The sequence below is a fragment of the Vigna unguiculata genome, chromosome 1 (genome assembly GCF_037176805.1).
Source record: "Vigna unguiculata cultivar grain cowpea cultivar isolate G323 ecotype 2 chromosome 1, ASM3717680v1, whole genome shotgun sequence".
Lineage (NCBI taxonomy): Eukaryota > Viridiplantae > Streptophyta > Magnoliopsida > Fabales > Fabaceae > Vigna > Vigna unguiculata.
Window position 1 is genome coordinate 541,073 of NC_140792.1, and position 27,344 is coordinate 568,416.

The 27,344-nt window shown below is 37.0% G+C and overlaps 1 protein-coding gene across 9 annotated transcripts; it reads right to left on the minus strand.

Annotated features, from left to right (window-relative positions):
- Positions 1–675: 675 nt before the first annotated feature.
- On the minus strand, positions 676–27,035 carry LOC114183228 (uncharacterized). Of its 9 annotated transcripts, none has more exons than XM_085671799.1 (13): positions 26,762–26,902; positions 25,888–25,947; positions 25,712–25,778; positions 22,068–22,176; positions 21,662–21,820; positions 19,143–19,242; positions 17,809–17,952; positions 11,991–12,049; positions 3,180–3,247; positions 3,044–3,095; positions 2,196–2,369; positions 1,490–2,089; positions 676–1,114 (listed from the first exon to the last, which is right to left on the minus strand). In XM_085671799.1, the coding sequence occupies exons 5-13, from the start codon at positions 21,695–21,697 to the stop codon at positions 899–901; spliced, it is 1,449 nt and encodes a 482-aa protein (XP_085527925.1). In that variant the 5' UTR covers positions 21,698–21,820; positions 22,068–22,176; positions 25,712–25,778; positions 25,888–25,947; positions 26,762–26,902; the 3' UTR covers positions 676–898. The 9 variants fall into 9 exon arrangements, with proteins under 9 accessions (XP_085527925.1, XP_085527899.1, XP_085527897.1 ...); XM_085671773.1 differs by lacking the exon at positions 21,662–21,820 and adding an exon at positions 22,392–22,452; XM_085671771.1 differs by lacking the exon at positions 21,662–21,820 and adding an exon at positions 22,387–22,452.
- Between the last annotated feature and the right edge of the window lie 309 nt (positions 27,036–27,344).

The window sequence follows — 27,344 nt, forward strand, 5'->3', positions numbered from 1 at the left end:
TTGTAAAAGTGTATTGAAAAATTATATGGAATTTTTTATTAAATTACTTTAATTATTATTATTGTTATATATAATAAATTATTTAAATTATCTTTATAACTGTTTGATATGAATTAAAATGACTTTATATATTTTTAAAAGTAAAAGTTATAAAAGCATACATGTTATTTTTATAAATGCTCTTACTGAAAGAGACAATTATAAATACGTATACTTTTGTTACCAAAACTTATAGCTTAAAAAAAGACCTTTAAAACTCAAAATAAACAATCAAACTTACACTTTGTTTTTAAACTTTTTATTTTAAAATTGAACTTTCAAATGGTTATAAGTAAAAGAAAATAGAAAGGGTTATATAGAACCTAAATTTTGGTGTAATAGTTTGGAGTTATACGTTTGTCAACCTAAAACTATATCACAGTAGACTTTCTAATTAAGTTTTCAAACTAAGTTTACTCCTTTAGAAAAAAAATCTATGCAAATATACCAAGTTCAAGCCTTGAATTTAGGAAATGATTGAAACCTATTTCCACCTTTAATTTCGGTTCATGTAAGCCCCACCAATTTCTCAATGGCTAATGCCATCTCACCTAAAATGTTGACCACAAAAAATAAGAGGATATGGTGTAAACTTCCGTTTAAAATACTCATTGTAGCCGAAGAAGAATCCAGGAATCACCAATAACACTATATATTTACTACAGCATTAAAAGCAGAGTAAGAGAAAAGATTAATCTTTCACCCAATGTTGCACAGAACAACTTTACAAGTGTAACTTTTCAAGCTTAAGCCAAACAAAAAAGAAACTAAGAAAGCAGAAAAGAAAACTTTAGGGGTGTTGAACCATTGGCTAAAACTTAGTTTGCTAAGTAGGCCAAAATTATTGACATTTATGTATTCACAAGAAAATGGGCAACTTGTGCTCTCCTGAAGCATAGGAAATGATACCTTTTTTGAGTGGTGATATACAGTTTGCCCCATGGAAAGCAGCAGCTCGCAGAATATTAAAAGGTCCAAAGTCAACAGAATAGGCCTTTTGGAAGCCATCAAGGATCGCCATCATCATAATATTGGCTGATCTCCTCTCTGTTTCATACTTCTTTAATAAATTTACCTGCAGCAAAATAAACAAAGAAATAACCATATCAAATTTGTATGTACAAAATATTACATTTTACTAATATAATTGTTGAATAGTGTATTATTATCTTAATAATCTTGTATACCAAATTTTAGATAGTTTAGACATTCATAGATGTAAAAAGGGGTGACAGTAGAAATTACTAATACTTTAACACTTTAATTTAGTTGATAAAATTTTGTGAAAGAAGAAATTTAAGTTGATAAAATTTAATGTGTACATATAAAGATGTAATTTGCTACAGCTATATATGAATGGGATAATCTAGGAAGGAAGCCTTTTGGATTCCAACCAGCAATTAATCATACGACCCAGGAACACACAATGCACACATATGACATAACATACCTCTCCAATATCAGTTCCCAAAGCAATCCCCTCTGCAATAATTCTTGAAAGAGAAAATGCATCTCCAAAACCCAAATTAACTCCTTGACCAGCAAGAGGATGGACAGTGTGGGCTGCATCTCCAATAAGAACCACACGTTTTGATGCATAGGAATTGGCATGCCTTAAAGTCAAAGGGAACACCATCCTTTCAGATGCCAACTTGATCACTTTTGGAGGAATTTCAAAGTATTCATTAGTTGATATTGTTGCATCCATTTTAAACCAAGAGAACATGTCTCCAGTTCCTAATAAGCCTGATGTAGGACGAGGTCCATAACCATAATCTAGAGCATAATTCACATCCTTTAAAAATTCTTCCTCAGTAGTTGATTTGCGACTGTTTGACTCTGCTGGGCTCATGGTCCAAACAATATTGCTAAACTTATCACCCATGGGTAAAAGAGCAATTGGACCGGTGGGTAGAAAACGTTGCCATGCACATACATTTTCAGAGGCATGCTCTACTGTGCAGATTATTGCATTCTGAGAGTAATTCCATCCAGTCGTTTTGATTCCTGCTAATTCCCTAACATGTGATTTTCCACCATCAGCGCCAACCTTCAAAACAAGAATCTTTATTAATACACATTAACTTATAACAATAATAAGGGGGTTGGTAATTGTCCTCCAGAACACAGTTAAGAAAAATTTTGTTACTGTTTACCACCAACTTTGCATATAAACTGCTTCCATCACTAAGTTGCAGCTTTGCACCATGCCCTTGAGCAGATGGTGGTTCTACGGATTTTGTATTCTCCTCCACTACAGACATAGAGCTCGTATTCAAAGCCATTGAACTTAATCTCAAAGGATAGATTGTTGTCTTGAAATCAGAATCCTGTCAAGAAGGTTGTTGTTCTCAATGTAATGTAAGTATATGCCCCAAAATGACAAATTTTACTCATAGATAATGAAATACGCCATGTTCTTAATGGGGAAAAAATGGAAGCAGCCAAAACATAGCTAGATTTACTGACTTAATGGTCCTAACATTAAAACATATATCTGAACCAGCAAAACATCCAAGGATATGACAGTATTTCATCCCATTAGAAAAACAGCCAAAACACTATTATTAGTAATATTGAGAGATTATTCTAGCACTCTGAACTGAAATACAAGTGACAGCAAAATAATAAAAGTTCAGACGTTGTAGTTGATGAAGTTCTTAGCAGTTATAAATGAACTGGTCCTATTTCAACCCCGAAAGCTAGATCAATAGAATTTTCCAAGTCTTGTTAGGTTTATTTTGGTAATGTTCCTAGCCAGTCTAGGACATCTTAACATCATTTAGACAAAAAAATATCATTTTTGTACAATAGAATAACATGTCAGGAGAGAAGAGAATTGAAGAACAGGAGCGTGATTGAGAAATCCTATCGGCTTTAATTATGAATGACGATCAGACCCCCCAATTTCGAACTTTGTCCAAGTGGCTAAATGCTTATCATAAAATTACTAACCAAGTAAATTCCATAGTGCGCAACATAGACAGAAAATGCAAATTCATACCTTTACACATGACAGTAAGGCATTGTGGAGCACTTTATTCTCGGCCACACACCTAAGTGATCAAGTTTGCCAATTACAAATGGAATAGCTGCTTTTGCAAACGGGGTTTACTTAATGACAGCATGTCCACACTTACCCTAGATAGTCTTTATTTACATCTCTTGCATGATATCTAGCATATCCCAAACCAGTATAATCCCAGACCTGCGATGAGATACAAAACAATTCATGAATTGTTGAATAGAGTCAAAGGGCAGACAAAACAAAATGCACCCACAAGACAACGAGAATCACCGGTCTGAGGCAAGCACAAAAATATGGTATAAAGGACGTTAGGTGCTTAAATAAGAAAAGTGAATAAAATGTTACATTCGATGTTATATATCATTAAGATATTGTTAGTTACAATATCTTATTTTACATACAATATTATGTGTATATGGACTTGGCCCATATTTTCTTCATTATTCTTCATTATAAATATATCACCCTATGTTACGTGTATTTTCTACACAAGGGGAATTAACCCTATACCTAGTTTTCACTACTTTAACATGGTATCAGAGCCATGGTTAAAACTTATCCTAGTAAGAATTGTTGTTTGTTCGGCCTATTGTGTCACCCGCTATTGAACCGCTATTGAACCATCCATTAATGCCTAGTCCCATAGTCGAGATGTATATATGTCGACATGACGGAGTGTGTTAGAGATCTCACATAGACTAGAGATAAGGCGATGTCATAGTATATAAGTGGGTGCAAACCTCACCTTACAAGCCAATTTTGTAAGGTTGAGTTAGGTTTAAAGTTAACTTCTTAACATAGTATCAAGAGCCTAGGTTCTATAGTAATTCTATATATACACTTTCTTTTTCGCCGTCGTAACAACCACCATCACTGCCGCAACCGATGTCATTCATCGTCGCAGCCACCACTAGAGTCGCCTTTCAAATCGGTGATCACACCACTCAAATCGTCTTGGATTAGCAACCACCATGCCGCCAAAATCACACTTGAGACTGAGACTTTAAAATATATTAGTGGACTACAGTACCACTCTCCTCCTCTTCTATTTATAATGAAGCAAGTACATATGAAAAGACTACTCTAAGATACTAGGCATGATTACATGCAATAGTAGATAGTTTCCCACACTCAACACCCTACACATAGGGTTAATGATACAATAGGTAATAATTCTAACACTCCCCCTCAAGCTGGAGCATACAAATTGTATGAACCAAGCTTGGAACAAATGAACTCAATCCGAGGTCCCCTTAATGACTTGGTCAACACATCTGCAAGTTGGTCATTTGACCCAACGAACTCAGTACAAATTTCCTTGGTCATCAATTTTTCTCGAACAAAGTGGCAGTCAATTTCTATGTGTTTAGTTCTCTCATGAAACACTGGATTTGATGCAATGTGGAGAGCAACCTGGTTGTCACAGTACATCTTCATGGTCTGAATTTCACAGAAGTTAAGCTCTCGAAGAAATTGCTTTACCCATATGAGTTCACACGTGAGAGAAACCATTGCCCGATATTCAACTTTAGCGGTGGATCGAGCCACTACATTTTGCTTCTTACTTTTCCAAGAGATAACATTTCCTCCAAGGAGGACACAATATCCCGTAGTAGAACGTCTGTCAATAGGAGAGCCTGCCCAATCAGCATCACAGTACCCAGAGATTTGAACATTTCCTTTATCTTCATATAGCAAACCTTGTCCTGGAGCCTTCTTGAGGTACCTTAAAATACGGATGATGGCATACCAATGTCCAAGACATGGAGTCTGCATAAACTGGCTAACAATTCCAACTGCGAAAGATAGATCAGGCCTCGTAATAGTGAGATAAATTAACTTTCCAACGAGCCTCCTATATCTCTCTGGATTGGAGAATAATTCGTCTTCTTCTGTTGTTAACTTCTGATTTGGGTCCATAGGACTCTCTACTGGTCTACAGTCAATCATACCTGTTTCTTGTAATATATCAAGAGCATATTTCCTTTGAGAGATTACAACTCCATCTTTTGACTGAGCTACTTCAATGCCCAAGAAGTATTTGAGGCTTCTGAGATCCTTGGTTTGAAAATGTTTACACAAGTGCTCCTTCAGTTGAGATATTCCAGTAGTATCATTTCCTGTAATAACAATATCATCAACATATACTATTAGGTAGACACATTTCCCAGGAGAGGTATGTTTGTAAAAGACTGAGTGATCTGTCTCACTGCGTCTTAACCCAAATTTCTGAACAATGGAGCTGATATTTCCAAACCAAGCTCATGGTGATTGTTTGAGGCCATATAAAGATCGATGCAATTTGCATACCATACCAGACTCCCCCTGAGCAACAAACCCAAGAGGTTGCTCCATGCAAACTTCCTCCTCAAGATCACCATGAAGGAAGGCATTTTTGATATCCAATTGATGAAGCGGCCAGTGACGAATTGCTGCCATTGCAAAGAAGAGGCGAATAGTAGTCATCTTGACCACGGGAGAGGTGTCACAATAGTCAAGGCCATAAACCTGAGTGTACCCTTTTGCAACCAATCGGGCTTTGAGTCGATCAACCTGACCATCGGGGCCAACTTTAATTGCATACACCCATCGACAACCAACAGCTTTCTTACCTGAAGGGAGGGGCACGAGCTCCCAAGTATGATTGCTTTCAAGAGCCTGCATCTCTGCAATCATGGCTTGTCGCCATCCAGGATGATCAAGTGCTTCATTCACATTTTTGGGAATAACAACAGAAGACACTGAGGATAAAAGTGAACAATAGGAAGGCGATAATCGGTGATAGCTAAGAAAATTATAAATGGGATGTGGATTTCGAGAGGAATGAGTACCTTTTCTGAGATCAATGGGCCAACCTGAATCACCTTCACCAGGAGTCGTGGGATCAAGAGACGAGGGAGAAGAATCTGAAGTAGGGGATTCACCATGTTCTTGAACAACTGGACTATTCGTCGGCGTCCTGTGTTGGAGAGAATCAATAGGTGGAGATGATGGCTCAGGAGGACTTTGGTCGAGACTAGGAGGGACAGGGACATTGGAAATATTGTACTCAACCACGGGAATAGGAAGAACCTGCTGTATGACATGGACATCTTGAACAGATGGAGAGAAGTAAGGGGTCTGTTCAAAAAATGTAACATTGGCAGACATGTAATATTTCTTGGTTTCAGGAGAGTAACATCGATACCCTTTTTGAAGTCGTGAATAGCCCAAGAAAACACATTTGAGAGAGCGAGTAGAAAGCTTGTCTAACTCGGGAGACATGTCATGAACAAAACATACACAACCAAAAACTCTAGGAGAAGTGTGAAAGAGAGGATTTTTTGGAAACAGAATGGAGAAAGGGACCTTATGATTGAGAGAGGAAGATGACATCCGATTAATAAGAAAACCTGCAGTTAAGATGGCATCTCCCCAGTAATGGACAGGAATGTTGGCACTAAGCAAAAGGGTACGAGCAGTTTCAACTAAGTGTCTATTTTTTCTTTCTGCTATACCATTTTGTTGTGGCGTATGAGGACAAGTAGACTGGTGCAGGATACCATGGGAACTCAAAACATTAGAAAGAGCAGACGAAAAATACTCTTTTGGCATTGTCACTTCTTAAGATTTTAATTACTTGACCAAATTGATTCTTGATTTCATTCAAAAAGGATGTGAAGAGAGATAATAATTCAGAATGATCTTTCATAAGATAAATCCAAATACATCTCGAATATTCATCAATGAAAGTAACAAAATACCTAAAACCAAAAGATGAGACACGACTAGGTCCCTAGATATCGGAATGGATGACAAAAAAACTAGAAGTACACTTTGATTGAGACCTTTTGGGAAAGGTAGATCTAACATGTTTTCCTAGTTGACATGACTCACATTCTAAAGTCTGGAGACGACAAGTTCAGGAAACATTTTCTTTAACTTGGACAGGTGAGAGTGACCAAGCCGATCATGTAACATTTAAGGATTGGGAGCTGCAACACATGACACACGTGGACGAGATCCAAAATGGTATAATCCGCCCGCTTCATATCCTTCTCCAATCTGTCTCCCCGAGCCACGCTCCTGTATAACAAAAGATTTGTTATCGAAGGTTACAGAGCAATTCAATGTTTTGGTTAACTGACTTAAGGAAATTAAATTGAAAGGACAATTAGGGACAAAACGGACAGATTTTAGATTTAAGGACGGAGATAAGATGGCTTGACCGACTCCCTTTGAGGATGTTTTAGAACCATTTGCGAGGGTTATAAAATGAGATTTTTCTTGGAATGAAATGGTTGAGAACAAGGAGGTATTACCAGAAATGTGATCAGAAGCACCAGAGTCAATTACCCATGAATTGTGACCTTCCATGGATTGAGAGATGCAAACAGTTGATGTACTTGGAGCTTGAGATGACTGTGCCAAGTTGTTGGATTTGAGGCGCAGGTACTCTTGATACTCGTCCTCAGTGAACTTGGAGTTAGTAGTCTCTGCCTGGGAGACATTGGCTGTTTTGGCAGGAAATCCATGTAAAGTGTAGCAGTTTTCTTGGGTATGACCCATGAATTGTGACCTTCCATGGATTGAGAGATGCAAACAGTTGATGTACTTGGAGCTTGAGATGACTGTGCCAAGTTGTTGGATTTGAGGCGCAGGTACTCTTGATACTCGTCCTCAGTGAACTTGGAGTTAGTAGTCTCTGCCTGGGAGACATTGGCTGTTTTGGCAGGAAATCCATGTAAAGTGTAGCAGTTTTCTTGGGTATGACCCATCCTTTTACAATACATACACTGAGGACGCCCACGACCTCCACGTCCACCTCCTCTAGTTCCACGACCTCCTCTTCCTCGGGTGGCGACCATGACAGATGGTTCCACTACAGCAAGAGTTTCTGGAGTTTGAAGAGTTGGAACATGTATCATGCGGGAGATCAAAGTTTCCATGGAAGGAACCTCATGAGAGGTCAAAAGCTGATCTCGGATATGATTAAAGTCTGGGTGTATAGCACGGAGGATCATTACCATATAGTACTTGTCAAGCTTTTTCTTCATTTCATCTAGAGAGTCGACTTCCAAGAACATTCGAAGTTCTTCCATAGCAGCTTGAGCGTCATTCATTAATGACATCATATCATGGTTAGTCATTTTCATAGATGCCAACTTGTAGGGACATTTGCATAGATATTCTGAGTTCGCTTCCAAAACGAGTGGCAAGTTTTGAAGGCCCGTAAGGACATCAAAAGTCGTGGTTCCACCGACTGCCACAATAGAGCACATAGTTGGAAATCTGCTTGTTCAGCTTTTTCAGAAGGTACGTGGCTGCCATCTTTCTCAAGGTGTTCGTGGTGTCCTTGACCGAGAAACCACATCTCGACGGCAGCGGACCAAGATAAGTAATTTTGGCCATTTAGTTTCTCGGACGTGATGCAGGGGCTTCCGGAGAATGAAATAGCACTCCCAGTACCTCTAGTGGCCATGATATGATCAAGAGAATAAACAAAAACAGAGAGGATCTCGGAAAACAATGAAACAGTGACGATTTTCGAATTTGAAAGTGACGATTTCCACAAGAGGTGCTACTGGACTTCACCGGAACAGAGATTTGAGGGTCAAAACGGGTAGAGGAGGCTCCGACAAGAGAAGTGGTGCGACGACGAACTGGAACGCGGCGCGTGAGCGGCACGCACCTGACTGCAGCGAACAGAGATGATGCGCGCGGAGGCGCGTGGCGACGGCGCTGCCTGCGACACCGGCGGGGTTGGTTGTCGCGCGGAGAGGCGGTTCAGATCCAGTGGTTTACGGACGGAACTGCGTCGGTGGACAGCGACGGAAAGCGGCGGAGGACTGCAGACAGTGGCGGACAGTGTTGAAATGTTGTTTGACAGTGTTGGGTAGTTCAAAAACAAGGTTAAACGAACTTGGACAGCCGCGGACAGCGGCGGTGACTAACGGCGATCAACCGCGGACAGCGGTGACGGACCAGATGAGACAGAAACCAGAGCGGGATCAACCCGCTCTGATACCAACTTGAGATTGAGACTTTAAAATATATGAGTAGTGGACTACAGTACCACTCTCCTCCTCTTCTATTTATAATGAAGCAAGTACATATGACAAGACTACTCTAAGATACTAGGCATGATTACATGCAACAGTAGATAGTTTTCCACACTCAACACCCTACACATAGGGTTAATGATACAATAGGTAATAATTCTAACAATCACCTTCATCAGAACTTTCACAAGCCACTTCAACCTTGCGACTGCGAGAGCGTTTCATTCGTGTGTGGCAGTGCATGTCAGACCCTAGCAGTGACTACCTGTGTTTGAGTCGCCATCCTCTACTCACTTGGATATGGGATTATTGGCTTGATTTGAGAACTTTGTTACCCATGCTTTCGCTGATGATGATTCTTCTACTTTAGTTTCTCAATGTGGTGAGCGTAATTGCTCTCGCAAGTCGAGCAAAGGGCGTCACAAGTGTGAACATTGTCACAAACCCGGTCATAAGATTGTCAGTTGTTATGCTTTACTTGGTTAGCCACCTGGATCTCATGCAATAGTCAAAACCATGGTTATCAAACCCGCGAGGTTGACTCGAACACCTGTACGAGTCTACGAGTCTGGGCAGTGGTCACAAGTTTACTCATTTGTAAACTCGTTTATGACTAGACTCAGTTGACTCGTAACAGACTCGTGAGTTCAAGAAAGGACAGCAAAATTTGTCGTTCATTTAAATCCAAATGAAAACCCCAAACCTAAATCGAAGAAAGGAGATCTAGAAGCCGAATTCACAAATCCAATACGTTAATCGAAGAACAAAGCGAAAGAGAAGGTGAAAATACCTCTACTTCACATTTCGCCACCTCTTGTTATAGCTTTACCACAATTCGTATGTCATCCCGCCGTCGTCCGTCGCGTCGCAATCCTCCGGCGAGTGGGTGATCCGTATTCCGCCAGTCCATTCATCTTCTTTGCTTCGCGTGGAGCTCACTCACTCTCGTATTTTTCTGTCTCCCTCCATGCATTATCTCACATATATTAAATATATATATATTGTTTTCCTGATTTGAATTATTATTTTTTATTTCTATGTTCTAAAACAACAAATTATTTCATTTTTAGTTGAATGACACCGATTTATAATGTCTGGAGATGGAACTACTTCAAATTTGTTTGATCCCAGTGTTAGTGCATCTTCATTTCCTAGACCTAAGAGTAAAAACGCATCAAGAAACAAAACTCAGGACTGACATTAGATGGAAACATTGGATCAAAGTAGACTCTTATGAGTCTACGAAACTCTCACGTGTCTACGTAGACTCTCGAGTCTGATAACCTTGGTCCAAAATGATCCTCTCTCCCAACCATCAAATGTGGATCCTATTTCATCTGCAAAACACTCTGTTGTTCTCAATGAATTTCTCAAATGGTATGAGGATCTTTTTGTTGGGCTAAATCAATTTATTTCCCTTTTGGACCTTGGATTCTTGACTCAGGTGCCACCGATAATATTATGGGTAATAAACCTTTGTTATCTTCTCTATATTCTACAAGCTATTTACCTTCAGTTGATGGATCTAAGGTCTTATCTCGTGGTGTTGGTACTGTTAATCTTTTTCCTTCTTTATCAATTAATAATGTTTTTTATGTCCCTGATTCTCCATTTAACTTACTATCTATCATTCGTCTCACTCATTCCCTTGATTGTGTTATTTCTTAATCACCACCACCAAATCCTTATCCTACTATGTGGACTTAGTTACTCTTTTCAACTTATACTAGAATTTAGAGAATAAAACTAAGGTTGACAATATGTTTATAATAGTACATGGTCGGTATATATTAGTGTGCTGGAATTAATTGCAAGGATTCAATCTCAGATGCAATAATCTTAAGTTCCTAGCTGATTATCCTACTACCAAAATCTCTTATAACTTCTCTAAATTTTTTATTTTTAACTTGTAAATGGAATAATTTTAGCTTATGGAAAAACCCATTAGTTTTTTCTTCATATTTTAATGTTAGAAGTCCTTATGGAGAAGCTTGTCCAAACATACCCTTTATGAATTTTGTTGCTATCTTAGTATACGACATTCTCCCAAACAAAAAGACAATCAATCTCAATGATTTTAGTCCTTTCATGAATAATAGGATTTGAAAACATGTGCAGTGTCGCCTGACTATCACATGAGTTCATTGACTGTTGTTCACATATCTTGAAACTGTGACCAATTACATCAACCAAATTTGCTTATTGCTTTTCCACAATTTCACATTTTTCCCCAAGAGAACATAGTAGAGTGCTTGCAATATCAACATTTGTTTAACCACCAATCTCCATATGCTCCTTATCTTCGAATGGTAAGCCTTCATTTTCTAAGTGCTCTCTAGAGATTGAAGTAAATTGATAGTAGCATCCTAGTGACATTTACATTGAGAGTTGTGGAATTGGCTTTTTCTACTCACAGCAAATGAGATATCTAGTCTTGTTACAGCATGGTAATTTAACTTTCCAATTAACTTCTAATAAGTAATGAATATTATCTAAGCAACCACTCGTTGCTTTATCAAATATTATCTAAAGAAAATTGTCAAATTTATTGCACCACAGATTTGAGAGTTTGTGTTGGCATTGTTATGGAGGCTATAAATATGATTCACATTGTTTTGGTAGTAACTTAGCCATTAAAATTGATATAGCGAAGGCATTTGATACTTTGGATTGGACATATAACATACAGGTGTCATGAGTGTTGCTACTCGACATGCTACAGTAGAGTTGTTTATGCTTTATAGGTATTTGCACAACATTTGTGTCAATTTCCTAAATGTACTCCTAATAACTATGCACTTAGAGAATGCTTTTTCTAGTATTGAGCTATTCACAAGAGAAAATAATAACAGGGTGAATAGGAGAGAGAGAAAAAAAGTTACCTGCATTGCATTAAAATAAGCGTGCCTGTTTTGCTCAACATATTTCCAAGCACCAGAATCTAAAAATAGACAAAAAGTATTTGTTAAGAAAAAATAAAAGAGTAATAATTAGACTGAAAGCTATGTGTTTTACTACACAATAGAGGATGTACATATATATATATATATATATATATATATATATATATATATATTGAGAGAGAGAGAGAGATAGATAGAGAGAGAGAGAGAGAGAAAAGAGCTAATTCTTAGACTTCTCTAGGATTTGATGAAGATATTGACCAGTTGATCACTAGAGTCGATGAGGTGACAATCTACTTCAACATGGCCCTCTCATGAAAAACAATAGTAAATGCAATATGCAAGGCAGTTTGGTTATCACATATCAATGCTATTTGCATAGTCGCTTTAAATTGGAGCTCTTTAAAATTTGCTTCAACCTGATGAACTCACATTTTAATATAGTCACCACCTTGTATTTGACTTTAGCAATGGATCTTACCTTGACATTATGTTTCATAGTCTTCCAATATATTAGGTTTCCTCCAGCCATTACATAGTATCTACATGTGCTTTGTCTTTGTAAATGAGTCCTTTGCCGGTAAAACTTTCGATGTATTGTCAAGATTTAAGTTACAACATCCAAATGATCCTAAAAAGGAGAGCTCAAAAACCGGCTCAACACACTAACTCCAAAACCAATGTTTGGACAAGTGACCATGATGTAATTGTTCTCTTTTCTCCTCCTTTATATATCTGGTAATCATTCTCTTTTCTCCTCCTTTACTAATCCTGCCAACTTTCCTTTTATAGCTGTTGTCAGTCCACAAACACAAGTTTGCAACATTGGCACTAGCCAACCCCTCTCTTCCCTTATTGTTGACTTCGTTCTTTATGTTCTTAATTATCCTTTTAATTTATTATTTGTCACCCAATTGACCCAATCCCATGATATTATGCTCATTTCCATTAAAAATAATGTTATATTGCATCATCAAATATCAAGCCAGACGATCCGCATTGAATGTGAGTCACATGGCCTTCACTATCTCTCAACATTACCATCATATGTGCATTGACAGCCTTTTCAATGATGATTCATGCACAACTAGGACATTGTAGATTGACAAAATTGTAGAAGATGGAGATGAGTTTAAAACATTTGTCTACTTTTAAGTTGTGAGTAATGTTAGTTAGGAAATCATATTCATAAGCTTTTCTTGATAGTCTTATTGAATGAGTTTCGTCTCTTTTATATTAAGTTCACTCCAATATTGGGGTCCTTCTTGTACTATTGACTCATTTGGTTTAAAATATTATCACCTTTGTTAATAATTATTCTAAATGTACTTGGATTTGGTTAAGGAATAATTGATCAGAAGTGTTTTCAATATTTTAAACCTTTTTTGATGAAATCAAAAACACAATTTGGTATATTGAATTGTGTTTTTTCATAATGACAATGCTCTTGAATATTTGTCTCAATAGTTCTAGTAGTACATGGCATCCAATGGTATTCTCCGTTAAACCTTGTGTCCTCGTACTTCTCAAGAACATGGATTAGCAAAATAAAAAAGTAAACATCTTATTGAAACTACTCAAACACTTCTACACTATCATTCCTCACAATTTTTTGGGGCATGTTGTACTTGTCCTAAAGAGCCTTGAAGAATGAAGATTGGATGAATCCTTGAAGCTTGAAGAATTTATGGTTCATTTTTGCTCAACCTAGAAGCTTAGTAGTTGCTTATGTGTGTCCTGCAGTTATTTAGTCTGTTAAAAAGGAGTTTGACATGTTGAATAGCTTGTGCATATCATCCACTAATGTGATCAACATATCAAATTGGCTCAAATAACAACCAATGACTTGATTTTACTCACTAAAGGAAAATCAATCAATTTACAATTACTTTCAATCAGTTTAATATGTTTGTTTGCATTGTCTATATAGTCTCTCTTTTTCTGTGAGATGAAGTAAATTTTTGAAACTACGAGAACACCGGAAAATTTGTTCAACTTTCTCTTAGAGAAAGTCAGAGGTGCTGCAATTCGTAAGATCAATTGTGAAGTGTTGGAGCTGTGATTGTCTCCATTGCAGTCTTGAAAGACGCTTCTTCGTTGGCCAGGAAGAGTTGATCTTTGGGGTTTGATCTTTCTTGTATCCAGCTGTGTTGTTTGGTGCTCCTAGTGTAAGTCCATATCTGCAAGAGAAGTTCTTGTTGTGTTTGTTTCTCGTGTGATTCAAGAAGGTTGTATTTTCTTTTTCAAGAAATTATTTGTAATGATCTTCTAATCTCTTCAAATAATGGAAAGTCAAGTTCAGGTTGTCTTGACTAACTGGATGTAGCTCCTTGTGAGTGAACCAATATAAAATTCGTGTCTATTGGCATCAAGAAAGTTTGTATGTTGTATCTCTCATGGCAAATTTGATGTAATTGTGTAATCAATTAACAAATCTATGTGTTGATCGATATCTTGCTAGGTCTTTAACATCAAAGCACTTAAATCTTATATGTAAAGTCTATGTGATATATATTAAGATATACTATCAGATTTTAATCTATTGATTTCTCATTTTAATCGATTAAAATGAATGACCAGAAGTGGTGCATGACTAAGTTCCTTGGACAATTAACCCCCGCCCTTTTGGCCTTGATACATTTAGTGTTTACAGTCCTTACAACATATTATGTCATTAACTAGATTTCATCATCTATCATTAATGACCAGGTACCCCACTCTATCCATTTTCATTACCCTCCCTCTATGTTTATACCTCACACCTATGTTCATTAACTAGATGTCATCATCTATCGTTAATGACCAGGAACCCCACTTTATCCATTTCATTCTAAAAAAGGGTAACCATAATTCTCTCATGATCTTCTTCATAGGTATTTTGTGTTTGTTTACAATTCTTTCTTCAAATTTGTTCCTTCTAATGATGACATGTAATCACTTTCCAACCATTATCAATCTACCTTCATCACCACCAAATGACTACCATAACTCGAGATGTTTCTCTAGCATATTTTTGGGTGTATCATCTTCATATATGACCTATTGAAAATCTAGTACAAGACTCATCTTCAACAAATAATAACACAACAGAGGCCATGGCTAATCCTTCCCTAACACTATCATGTACTGAATCCAATCTCTTGAAAATTATTGGCCTTATTCTACTTGTAACCCTTCTCCCCACTATACAAACCTTAATTATCACCGACTTTCCACCATATATTGCACTTGTTTGTCCTTATTATATTATAAGTCTAAATGAGCTTTCTTATTTATAGTGGCCACAAAAGATGATTGATGAGATGTTACCTTCAAAATAGTGCTACTTGAGAGTTGGTTCCTCTCCAACTTGAAAATCAATCATTGGGTATTTATGGTTGTACATTCTTAAGACCGAATGGTAATATTGACCAGTATAAAGTTCAGCTACCTGCCAATGGTTATAATATTCTCTTTTGTTCATGATCATGATTTTTGTTTTTGGGTCCGATTTTTTCACCACAACCGCTACGCCGCCGACACCCACCATGCCAAAAGCGGCCGTCATGAAAAAACCGATTCGCCTCCGCCTTGATGTGGTAGAAGGCTGTGTTACCGATTTTTGCCATAGCCGAAATTTAACAACACTGCTCTCGGAAAAGGGTTGTTGTATGGTTCCAATAACCATACCGAAGTGTTTGTTATTCAGATGCTGATTGAGCAAGGTCTCCTTCTGATAGAAGATCTACATCCAGATATTGTGTCTCTATTGGAAAAGCAGGAAACAAAGTGTTGTGGCAAGATCTAGTGCAGAAGCGGAATATAGAGCTACGATCTCTGCCACTTGTGACCTTGTTTGGCTTAAGCAATTGCTTAGAGAGTTACAATTTGGAGATGTTACTCAAATGACACTTGTATGTGACAATCAAGTTGCTCTTCATATCAGTTCTAATCCTATCTTTCATGAGAGGAATAAACACATTGAGATTGACGATCATTTCATTCGAGAAAAGATTGTATCTGGAGACATAAAAACTAAGTTTGTTAACTCAAGTGATCAGTTAGCAAATATTTTCACTAAGTCTTTACGGGGACCGAGAATTGGTTATATTTGTAACAAGCGTGGTACAAACGATTTGTATGCACCAGCCTGAGGGGGAGGGTTAAGATAGATCATTAGATATCTTATCTCTATCTTATTTTCAATTTCTATTATTATTATTCTTCATGTGTATTTTGGACTTAGGCCATATTTTCTTTATTATAAATACAACCCTTATGTGTATTTTCTACACAAGAGAGATTAATCTCATTCTTAGTTTCACTATATTTAATAGTGATCATGGTGAAGTCTACATGGAGCAACCTCTTAATTTTGTTGTTCAAGGGGATTTGTCTAATATGTTATGTCATTTATGTTGGTCCCTCATTTTGGACGCTTTTGGACTATTATCGGCAATTTGAGATGTACGAGGTGATGATAATCATCCTCCCCAAAGATGTATCTATCTCATTGTATATATGGATGGTGTTGTTACCACAGACAGAGATAATTAGGTATTGTACAACTAAAACAATATCTTGCTCAAAAGTTCCAAACAAAAAATCTTGGAGAACTGAGGTATTCCTTTGTCCACAAGTTGCAAAATTCAAGGATGGTTTGGCCATATTCAAGTATTTCCCACTTATTTGATTTTAAGATTCTTGAACGAGAATAGAGGATCACTTATTAGGATGTTGACCTCCGAGGAGTGCCAATCTAGACAATTTAGAGATGGAGGCTTGTAGAAAATTTGATATTGGAAAAATATTTTGAATTGCATGAGGGGTATATTTAGAAGAAATGGTTATTGCTAAAAAGAAGATACAATGTCTTTTCAGTAGAATTAATAAAATAATAACTAATTACCTCTCACTTATAATTGATTTTCAAATTTATTTTTTAGTTATAAACTTTGTTTGGAGATTAACTTATTTATTTTTATCTAACTAAGCTACACTCCCCTTTAGGAAGTCATTGATCAAAGATGGAGCAACTAATTGCATAGGCCATTGCATGTTGTAGCTATTATCTTAATCTCATATTGCACTATAATGCTAAATTTAAAGTTTATTATAAAGTGAATTATGGAATGTATGATCGTTTGGATAGGTTGGTGAGAGACATTGATGAGATCAACAAGATTGATGTTCAAATTGAGAGTTTCAAGAAAAAATAGGGATTTTTTGGCAGTCTAAGACCTGCGATTAAACCAAATTCTAGCAGAGTGCTTGGCATCATATGGTGATGAATATCCAGAATTACAAACATTTGCTATCAAAGTATTGAGTTTGACTAATACATCATCTAGTTGTTAGTGTAATTGGAGTGCTTGAGAGGATAAGAATTAATCTATGAAATTAATGTTATGACTATTTACCTATACCACCTAGTAGTAGTCTGTATGATTTTATAACATTGATGATGAATGGACTATGGAGGAGAATGAGGCAAATTCAACTTTGGATGGGAAACGATAATGATAATGGCTTCTCTTTGAATTCTGTTTATTGTTGTCCCCTTCGGTATAGAAGGATTTAGTAGGCATGTTATATTATTGGTTCATATGTGTGTGCGTATGTATGTATGCATGCATACACACAAATATGTAAGCTTTTAAATGTGTAAAAATATTTCATCTTTCACATTTACTTTTGTCCTTTTTCTCTAATACAAGTTTTTCCATTTCTAACAAACAAACAAGATAAAAAAATAAAGAATTAGATTTTGAAACGACAACTATAGTGATTATTGACTAGCAAACCTAAGACATAATACCTCGGAGAAAAGATATGGAAGCAGGAGTTACTGTACTGACTCTTGGATCAGGGGGATCTTCCTTCTGGATGTGCAAGCCACTACTTAGAGCCGGATTACTATCAACAATTGCAACGTTCAACTGCTTTGTCATTGGCATACTTGCTGGAAGAACAAAATAATTGACCAGATTTTAAGTTATAACACATTCTCCAGCATCATCATCATCATCATCATCAATAACATTACTATTTGGTGTCTCTCTTGTCTTAATGTGTTTGGATAAAAGTTTATTTTAAGGAAATAGTCACTTTTCTAGACAGCTTCTAGAGAGAGCTTTTAAAAGGAAAAAACAAAATTCTAATAGTGTTCCTGACATCACCTTCTATTTTACTATTTCCACCTCACTCACCCCCTTCTCACACTCATTATTTAATACTTCCCTTCATCGCCATTATCATTCTTAGCCCACTTCATGGCAATATAAAGAATACAAATTAGAGACAAATAGATGAAAACAAGGAAAGTAGGATACAATATTGAAGTGTAAGAACAAAAACACAATTTGTCACAAATATATGCAAACTGTAAATGCAAGCTTCAAATCTAATAGGCAGTCTTTGGAATGACAACAAGTGAACAACGTAGAGCCATATTCTCTGTAAATGATCACAAATAAATGGACTATCGGATAAATACATGCTATAATGCTCTCTTTGATAAAACTGGAGTTACCAAATACCAAATCTTTACGGTGATTAAGATGCACTGAAGTAATATCCTAAAAGCCTAACCATTCAATTTTAATTTTTCCTCGAACCTTACAAGAATAAAATCTAATTATGATTAAAAATGCTGCACAAAAAACATAAATTAATTTTAACAATATCTCAAAATGAATGACTACAGGTGACAAATTAATATAATTTTATGATACAGTGGTGATTAGCAATCCATTGACATGGTTTGGAACAACCAAACCGGGCTATAACAAATGACCAAGGATGGATCCAAGTAGGCAGAATTCTAATTAAAGCATATATCAATAATGTAACAGATTGTCAAATATTTTATGGATCCGGATCAGAATCAGTTCAATAGTCACCACAAATTTAGATAGAAAAAATATGTGGAACTTTTATTCCAGTCAATTCACCTGAGATAAGGGGTTAAATAGGTGCAGATTGACAAAAAAATTAAACTCAGTAAAGACATGATTAAATGACGAATTATGCTAAAGCTTATCTATCGTCAGATATCGAATCAAGAAAAACTATGACTTAGACACACCCAACTCCATGCAGATTATTACCGACCTAAGAAATAAGCAAGAGCCATGCCAGATTATTACCAACCTAAGAAACAAGCAAGAGCCATGCCAACCATCCCTCCTCCAACAATAGCAATATCATACTGTGGAATAATTTTGCTAATAGTCTGCTTCTTCTTATGCTCCTGCAAATTTTCAAGAATATGAATAGGGCATTTTCATTTGATATTCCATAGTGGAAATGATTATCTTTCAATATAAACTAATATAATAATGTGAAAATGCATAAAGGTGCGAGTACGGGATATCATCACATATGACAAAGATTACAAAGAAGTTGAGGACTGAGTAATCACAGTCATTACTTTAATCAATGTAACAAGAATAAACTACTAAAAGTAAAGGTAAAAAATATAAATTAAAGATATGATGCTACTCATCTACAATCCTAGTCAACTTAATAAAAGAAAATAATCATGTCACAATTTCTCCTTGTTGTGCTTGATTTAGCCAGAGAGCTGGTTGTTCAAGGAAGAAAGGACAAGTTGCCCAACACAAAAATGAATCCAGTCGGAGTTAATTCATAGAGTTTATTGATCACATCAATGAAGATAGTTATCCAACTTAATAATGATAAAGATCGGTGTTAATGCAGAGAGCTCCTCGCATGGGGGAGCGACGGTACGTTGCTCAACTTTAGTGTTTCCTTCTGGTTTGCAGTTGATTTGGCGTCAAAAGAGTTGGAGCAAACACGGTGGTTGGAAAGATAATTGATTAACATCATAGGTTGTAACCAAATAGTCATGAATATAGCAAGATTCAACCTAGTGAATACCTATGTGGAAAAATCCAAATGGCTGTTTCCTCAGAGAAAATGGGGCAGCCTAGATTCTGAAGAACATTGGGAATTCTCCAAATCTATTCTACAGTAAACAGAATTTCTTGGATAAGCAAATTCTTTTAGCTTTTATGTTGACAAGTATTTATTCTAGGTGTGGGACTCCCAGAACATATCTAATAATATTATCAATGTTAATATATAAATGGTGATAACACTTCAGCGTTAACATACTTCAAAACTATCATTCCCACATGCAAATCAATTTGTTTAGCCTAATCAATCATCTCAAAATCAATTATTTCCGCGTCAATTCTCTCAAAATCAGTGCTACCAATACCTAAATAAACATTCCCTAAGTTGGTAAGGGGTCATTGCCCAGAAATTTGGTGGAGAGATCTTGCTTTTATTTGTGATTTGAAGACTTAGAGTACTAGTAGAGAATCTTTGGTTGGGTTTCTGGGTATTACAATGATGTGAATTGGAGACCAGCTTGGGAGCTGCGGTGACCAATGATGAGAAAGGCCAAAGACATTTGAATCTGTCTCAAGTGCTTGAAATGTTCATGGTCAGGATTGAAAGGTTTTCATGGTCAAGTGGAGTACTAGTTGCCAGATATGCTTGTAGAAGGAGATGGGAAGAGCTTTCATATCTTGCTGTTTTTCCTTTCTGTTCGTAAATTTGCTACTTGAAACAAGAGCTTGCAGCATAAATGAGAGAATTAAAGGAATGTTGTATGCTGTCTTTCTATTTTATTACCCAAACCAAAGGGTATTGCGTCTTTATGGTATTAATAATTAACAATACAGCAGCAGGCAACAGTAAGATAGAGAAAAGTGAGATGACCTCTATTTTAAACATTTTAATAAAAACTAAAATGTAGACTACACATATAAGTCACAGTTCACCGAGACATCACTTTCAATCTAGGAACATGTAATTTAGTCAAAAGAAAGAAAGATGACAAACAAAAACGAACACCACAAATTAAATTAAAATGAGAAGAATGTGAACTGAGAAGTTTAGAGAAATAAAATAGATCAGAACAGAGGGAAAAAGATGTTATATACAGTGTAAAGTAACAGAGGTAATTTTGTGGAATGCCCAAGGAAGAGGGTTTCACATCCTATTTTTGTTTCTGAAGCAAACCTTTCATCAGAAAATAGGGGAGAAATCACAATTCAACCCCACAACCCTTAAACAAATGTTACTATAGTGGTAAAAGTGGGATTTTAAGAACCATATCAAGGTGGCGGTACTACTATAGCCTAAACAGGCCATTATTTTAGCCACTATGAGCACTACTGAAAACGGCTCCACACCACTATTTGAATCACATAGAAGTCTAGGGCTACTCCACTGCATTACTCCTCCACAGTGCTACTGCAACTATAGCACACTATTGATTACTCATTAAATAAATATTCTGGTCCAAGGTATTGTTCTATAGTACGTTCTTGGATGTTGGTTATAGATAAAAGAACAAAAAGTATTTGAAGCCCTCCCTTCTCTGTTGTCCCAGACATGCTCCTTGAGATCCCAATTGTTTCTCAGCAGTTTTAATGTAATTCAAATCTGAATTTCCAGTAAGATCAAAATGGGTTCTCCTGGAAATATTCAATTTTCTGTTATAATAAAAGACAAATACCAACTATATTGCTCGAAACTTTTCAAAATGTTACTCAAAACAATTATGCCAAACTCAAATCCCAACCAGATTTTGTAAAACAGTGACTATAAAATTACAAACCGAAACTGATGATCACCTGAAAGCTCATCAAGATGCCATCAAAGTATCCCATGACTACAGAAAGCCTTAAGTAAATCTAGCCCACAATATGTGATTGTTCCCTAGAAGTATTAAAGGAAATAGGTTGCATCTTTCAATGAGTATTAGAGGAATCTTCCAAAGAAGAAACCTGGAGCTGTATCAACAAGACAGGGTTACAATCTTCAAGAATATCCACACCAAACAGACAATTTGAAAACACAATAATCAAGCCCGTTTTATCAAATTATATTGCTAAAATTTGTAGTTTCCAAAATCTATTGCAAAAATAACTATCCCCGTATTGTTCTAACACTATGTAAATGAATTCAATTTTGTACACACACACACACTATAAAAAACTAGAAAAATATAATTATTCATAATGCTATGTGTATGCTTACATTGGACGCCTCCCCAATAGCGGAACCACCAACTTTCACACCCTCAGTACAAAAATACTTTCTTGGAATTTTGAGGGCACAGACGTTTGAAATAGTCTTCTTCATCACCCTATTACATCAGTTACAGAGTCACAGCCCAACACAGAAGCTCAAATAGGAAGATAGAAAAGCACAATAAACACTATAAACCACATTCTCATGCTGGCATACGAAGAAACAAGAGTGATTGAAATATCCGAAAAAATCATTCATACATGTTCATTGTGTGAAGAGGGAAATGGTGGAATACAAGAAGAAAGAAGAAGTGTTTGGTATTTACGGAACTGGATTTCAGACCATGGGAGGGGCTATGTTGTGCTTTCGAATCGAACACACGTGGGATACACTGCAAAATCGCGTTAAAGAAGAAAAATGTGAAGCGCTTAATTGCGTTGTTGCAAATGAAACGTGATTTTGCTTTTCTCTTTTCTTGGTTAAGAACTTGGTGTTAATTTTACGCTTCATCTCTCACTAATCCTCTTTTGACGAATTTTGTTACCTAATTTTTCTAAACATTTTATTAATAATTTGTAATAATTTTTACATCATGTTATCCATCTGTTAAATTTCTACCATAACAATGATTTTTGTCGAAAAACAAAACTAAAAAAATGGCATTATTTTGAGTGTTGAATTGATACTGAACTGTATAATTTGGTGTATGATTGAAATTGTGTGAAGAACCTGGGCATTCTGCATGTGGGAACAGTAGAAGAATATGGTATTTTCGCCTAGGCGAGTGGCTCTCGCCCAAGCGAAAACACCAGAAAACCCACCCTTATTCCTGCGTGAAGCCTCGCCTAGGCGAGCTGAGGCCGCTTAAGCAAGAGACACTCTCGTCTAAGCGAACCAGCTTAGCCTGAGCGAGAGTTCGTCCAGATTTTTATTTTTGCCACGGTTAGAGCCTCGCTCAGGCAAGACTGATTCGCCTAAGCGAGATGCCCTCTCGCCCAGGCTAGATTGTCTAGCTTGAGCAAGAGCTACTGCAGTGGGGTGCTTGATGTTTTGTTTTAAAGGGTGAAATTATATGTTTAAATGTGATCTTGTGCAATTAGTCTTTTATATGCTTGGAATATCATTGCTAATATTGTGAGTGGTGAAATTGGATGAATATGAATTATGAGAAGTTGTGGTTGAAATAGAATTTCAAGGGAAATTCATATGAGTATGTTAGTGTGTGTAAGGACGTGAGGATTCCGTATTGGTTGGTATCCTGAAACTCTAATAATCATTCACGCTCAAATAGAGCGGAATGGATTATGTCGTGAGGAGTAGCGGGAGGTCCTAGTCTTTGGACTTGATCAAGTCTTAGACGCGAAGAGGACTTACCCTGGGAGTGGTTAGGTGATAACCCCTTATGCCCAAACTCTGCAGAGTTTGGAAACCTCCACAGGTGCAAGCCACCAAGAGATCCAATGTCACTTACACAATCCAGATATTGAGTGTAGATTTATATAATTGAGCTATGTTTTGTGAATGACATTTATACTGTGAATTGCATGATTTTTTTCTTATTTTAGTTAGCTTACCCTTTTTTTGTTTATGTTGTTTCCTTGTGTGTTTTTCCCTTGCAATGATCACCTACTTCTGGTGTGAGCAGAGAAGAATCCAGATGAAGACACCCCTCTCCTGGACCGGAGTTGATCTTTGGTCTTGTGATTTCAGTAGTGGCTTCTGGACTAGGTTCTTTGGAGTTTTGAGTTGCATAAATTAACTCTCCCTTGTATAGACTGGGTTTTCTTGATAGGGACTTATATAGTAGTTTTGGATGACTGTATTAGTATTCTATGACAGTTGATTCCACTATCTGCTTTGCTTGATCATGATATAATATTTTTTTAGTAGCGTGAAAACTATTAAATGGGATGTTACATTTTTTGTATCAGAGCAGTAGTTCTTTAGGATCTGTAGGTGTGAGCTTGTTTCATTTTTGTTGTGTGTTCCTCGTAATGTCTTTAGCATGGATTTAGTATCTATTAGTCAGACCGATGGTTCTCTCTTTGTGTGGTCAGAGCTATGGCACCTAGGCCTCCCCCTCCTCCTCTTCCAAACTCGGACAGTTCTCACTTGGTGGGGACAATTGAGGCGATGATATCAGCCATGTAGCAACAGAATGCTAACATGGTAAATCAACACAACCTGGCCTTGCAGCAAATGGAGTGTGCTAGGCTGGCAGCGAAGGCGACTCAGCAGAGGCCTTTGGAAGCCCTGCATCAGATAGGGGAGAATCGTTCTGCAGTTGGTTCTTCCCAAGCTCCACCACCTCAAGTGCAAGAGTGGAGTTTGGAGGATTTTCTTCAGCACCATCTATCTCGCTTCGATGGCAAGACTAGCCCGGATGAGGCGGATCAGTGGATGAGAGATATGGAGCGGATTTATGATGCGAAGAGGTGCCCTGCAGAGAACAGGCTGGCATATTCTAAGTATCTTCTTGTTGGAGAGGCCATTCATTGGTGGTCTAGTATGAAGATAATGCTGGAGGACAGGACGGAGCCCATCACTTGGGAGTTGTTCAAGAAGAAATTCTATGTTGAATACTTCCCAGACAGTGTGAGGTACGCCAAAGAGGTTGAGTTCTTGCAGCTGATGCAAGGAGATATGTCTGTACCGGAGTATGCTGAAAGGTTCAAACACCTAGGCAGACTTCACACTTTGAAGATGGCTGAAGATGGCTGAAGATTGGCAGTTAGGAAGTTTGAGAACGGATTGAGAGGTGATCTCAAGCTCATGGTGGCCCCGCTCTCTATCAAGGAATTCCCTGCCTTGGTAGAGAAGGCAAGGGTAATGGAGAAGTTAAAAGCTGAAGTCGAGATTCAGCGGTGATCACAGCAGAAAGTGGGAGGACCATCTAGGTCCGTGAGCAGACCAGATAGGAGGAAGCCATACTCCATGCCTCAGCCTCAGGGACCTAAGAGGTTTTCACATTAGCCACAGCAGCCTCAGCTTTCTAGGCCGCAGTGTTATCATTGTGGAGGGCCCCACCTGACGAATGATGGCCCCCAACTGATTGGCAAGAGGACATGTGTTCTATTTCAACCACAACTTCTCATAATTCATATTCATCCAATTTCACCACTCACAATATTAGCAATGACATTCCAAGCATATAAAAGACTAATTGCACAAGATCACATTTAAACATATAATTTCACCCTTTAAAACAGAACATCAAGCACCACACTGCAGTAGCTCTCGCTCAAGCTAGACAATCTAGCCTGGGCAAGAGGCCAACTCGCTTAGGCAATCAGTCTCGCCTAAGCGAGGCTCTAACCTGGCAAAAATAAAAATCTGGATGAACTCTCACTTAGGCTAAGCTGGTTCGCTTAGACGAGAGTGTCTTTTCCTTAAGCGGCCTCAGCTCGCCTAGGCGAGGCTTCACGTAGGAACAGGGGTGGGTTTTTTGGTGTTTTCGCTTGGGTGAGAGCCACTCGCCAAGCGAAAATACCATATTACTCTACTGTTCCCACATGCAGAATGCCCAGGTTCTTCACACAATTTCAATCATACACCAAATTATACAGTTCAATATCAATTCAACACGAAATCCTGAACCAACAGAACACATTTCCTTATGAATTTAAAGGAGAATGGTTAGCTTCCCTTACCTTTGCAATTACTACTAGCAAGAACTCTTTCAACAAGGGGAGCACCTCAATTTCACAACCTAAGGTACTGGATTACAGATGTCAAGAGTAAGAACCGACCCTAACTCAACCCAGAAAGATGGAAGCACCCAAAATTCGAAAATTTGATAGCAAAGGAGAAATTGAGATCGACTTACGCGTAGGGAGGGGAGGCTCAGCTTGAGGAAGAGGTCCTGAACTAGCCTCAAGTCTGATTTCTGCAACAGAAGAGAATGATTCAGACTTTTGGATGGGAATTCAGACCCCTTTTTGGTAGAGAGAAGGTAGAGAAAATAAAGAGGGAGAAGAGTGCAAGGTGAGAGTGAAATGTTGTTTATGTGGCAGAGAGAAGGAGAGTTCATGGAAAAAGAAAAAGCAAAAAGGGGCTCTCACATATTTTACCATAAAATTTCATTTATGTATTTAACTAATTTATTAACTTTCTAATAAAGTGGTACGAAAATAAATAAGAATAAAATAAGGTTAATACAATATTATTATTTTACAAAATTTGGTAATAAAATAATGTCATTTTTTTTAGTTTTGTTTGTCGACAAAAATCATTGTTATGGTAGAAATTTAACAGATAGATAACTTTAACGCCGTCTGGTTCAAGTTGACGGTGATAACCAAATTGAGTCATTTATAAGAAATGATGACCAAATTGAGACAACATTGAGACAACAAAAAACTAATTGAAAACCAAATTGAAATTTCATGACAAATAGAATAACCAAAAGAGTAATTTAACCTAAAATCTATCATTACTATTGTTTTAGTTCACAAATTACAATAGTTCTAATAGTAGGGTAATTTCATAGAGTGCTAAGTTCTGAAAAGGTTGAGCCATTTTGTTAAATTATTATTCTTCTAATTAACTTCATGATTAAACCTAGGCAGCGACGCCACCGGCTGTTTGTGAAAATTTCACATCAACGAAGGATTCACAATTTTGAAACAAAAGAACTTATTGAAGAGCACAAAGTATAGTTGATGTACTTTAAGAGAAGCATGAATGAAATAAAAACTGACCTGGAAAACGTTCGCTAAGGTGAGGAATGATGCGTTGAAGTTGTGAGGCTCAGCGCTACCACAGTGCGAAGTAATCTTCAATGGCTTCGCTAGGGTTTCTCTCTTTCTTTCTCTTCTGCGTAGCGTAACGTTGGCGAATGATGGGAAACAAACAAAATACAGTGATTGCCTTTGCCCCTGCCACAGACTCCGGCCAAGAACCAAAGCTTTATTAATGGGCTTCTGCTTTGGGCCAATCATCTTTTAACTTACTTACGTACCACTCTCATACCTCCTTTTTGCACCCCTGTATGTAGAGGAATTATTAAAATATCATTGTCCATGTTTAAATGAAAAATCTCATTCTTTTTTAAAATTCATTCAAAATATTTTAGAAAATTTAGAATAGTCTATCCAAAACTACATTCTTAGTAGTAATTTACGAATTAGGTACCTAAGAATGGTTTTTCTAGAATTAAAGTATTTTGAGATTATGCAAAAAAAAAAAAAAAGTATATATATATATATATATATATATATATATATATATATATATATATATATATATATATATATTATAAAATCAATTAATACGGGGAACTTT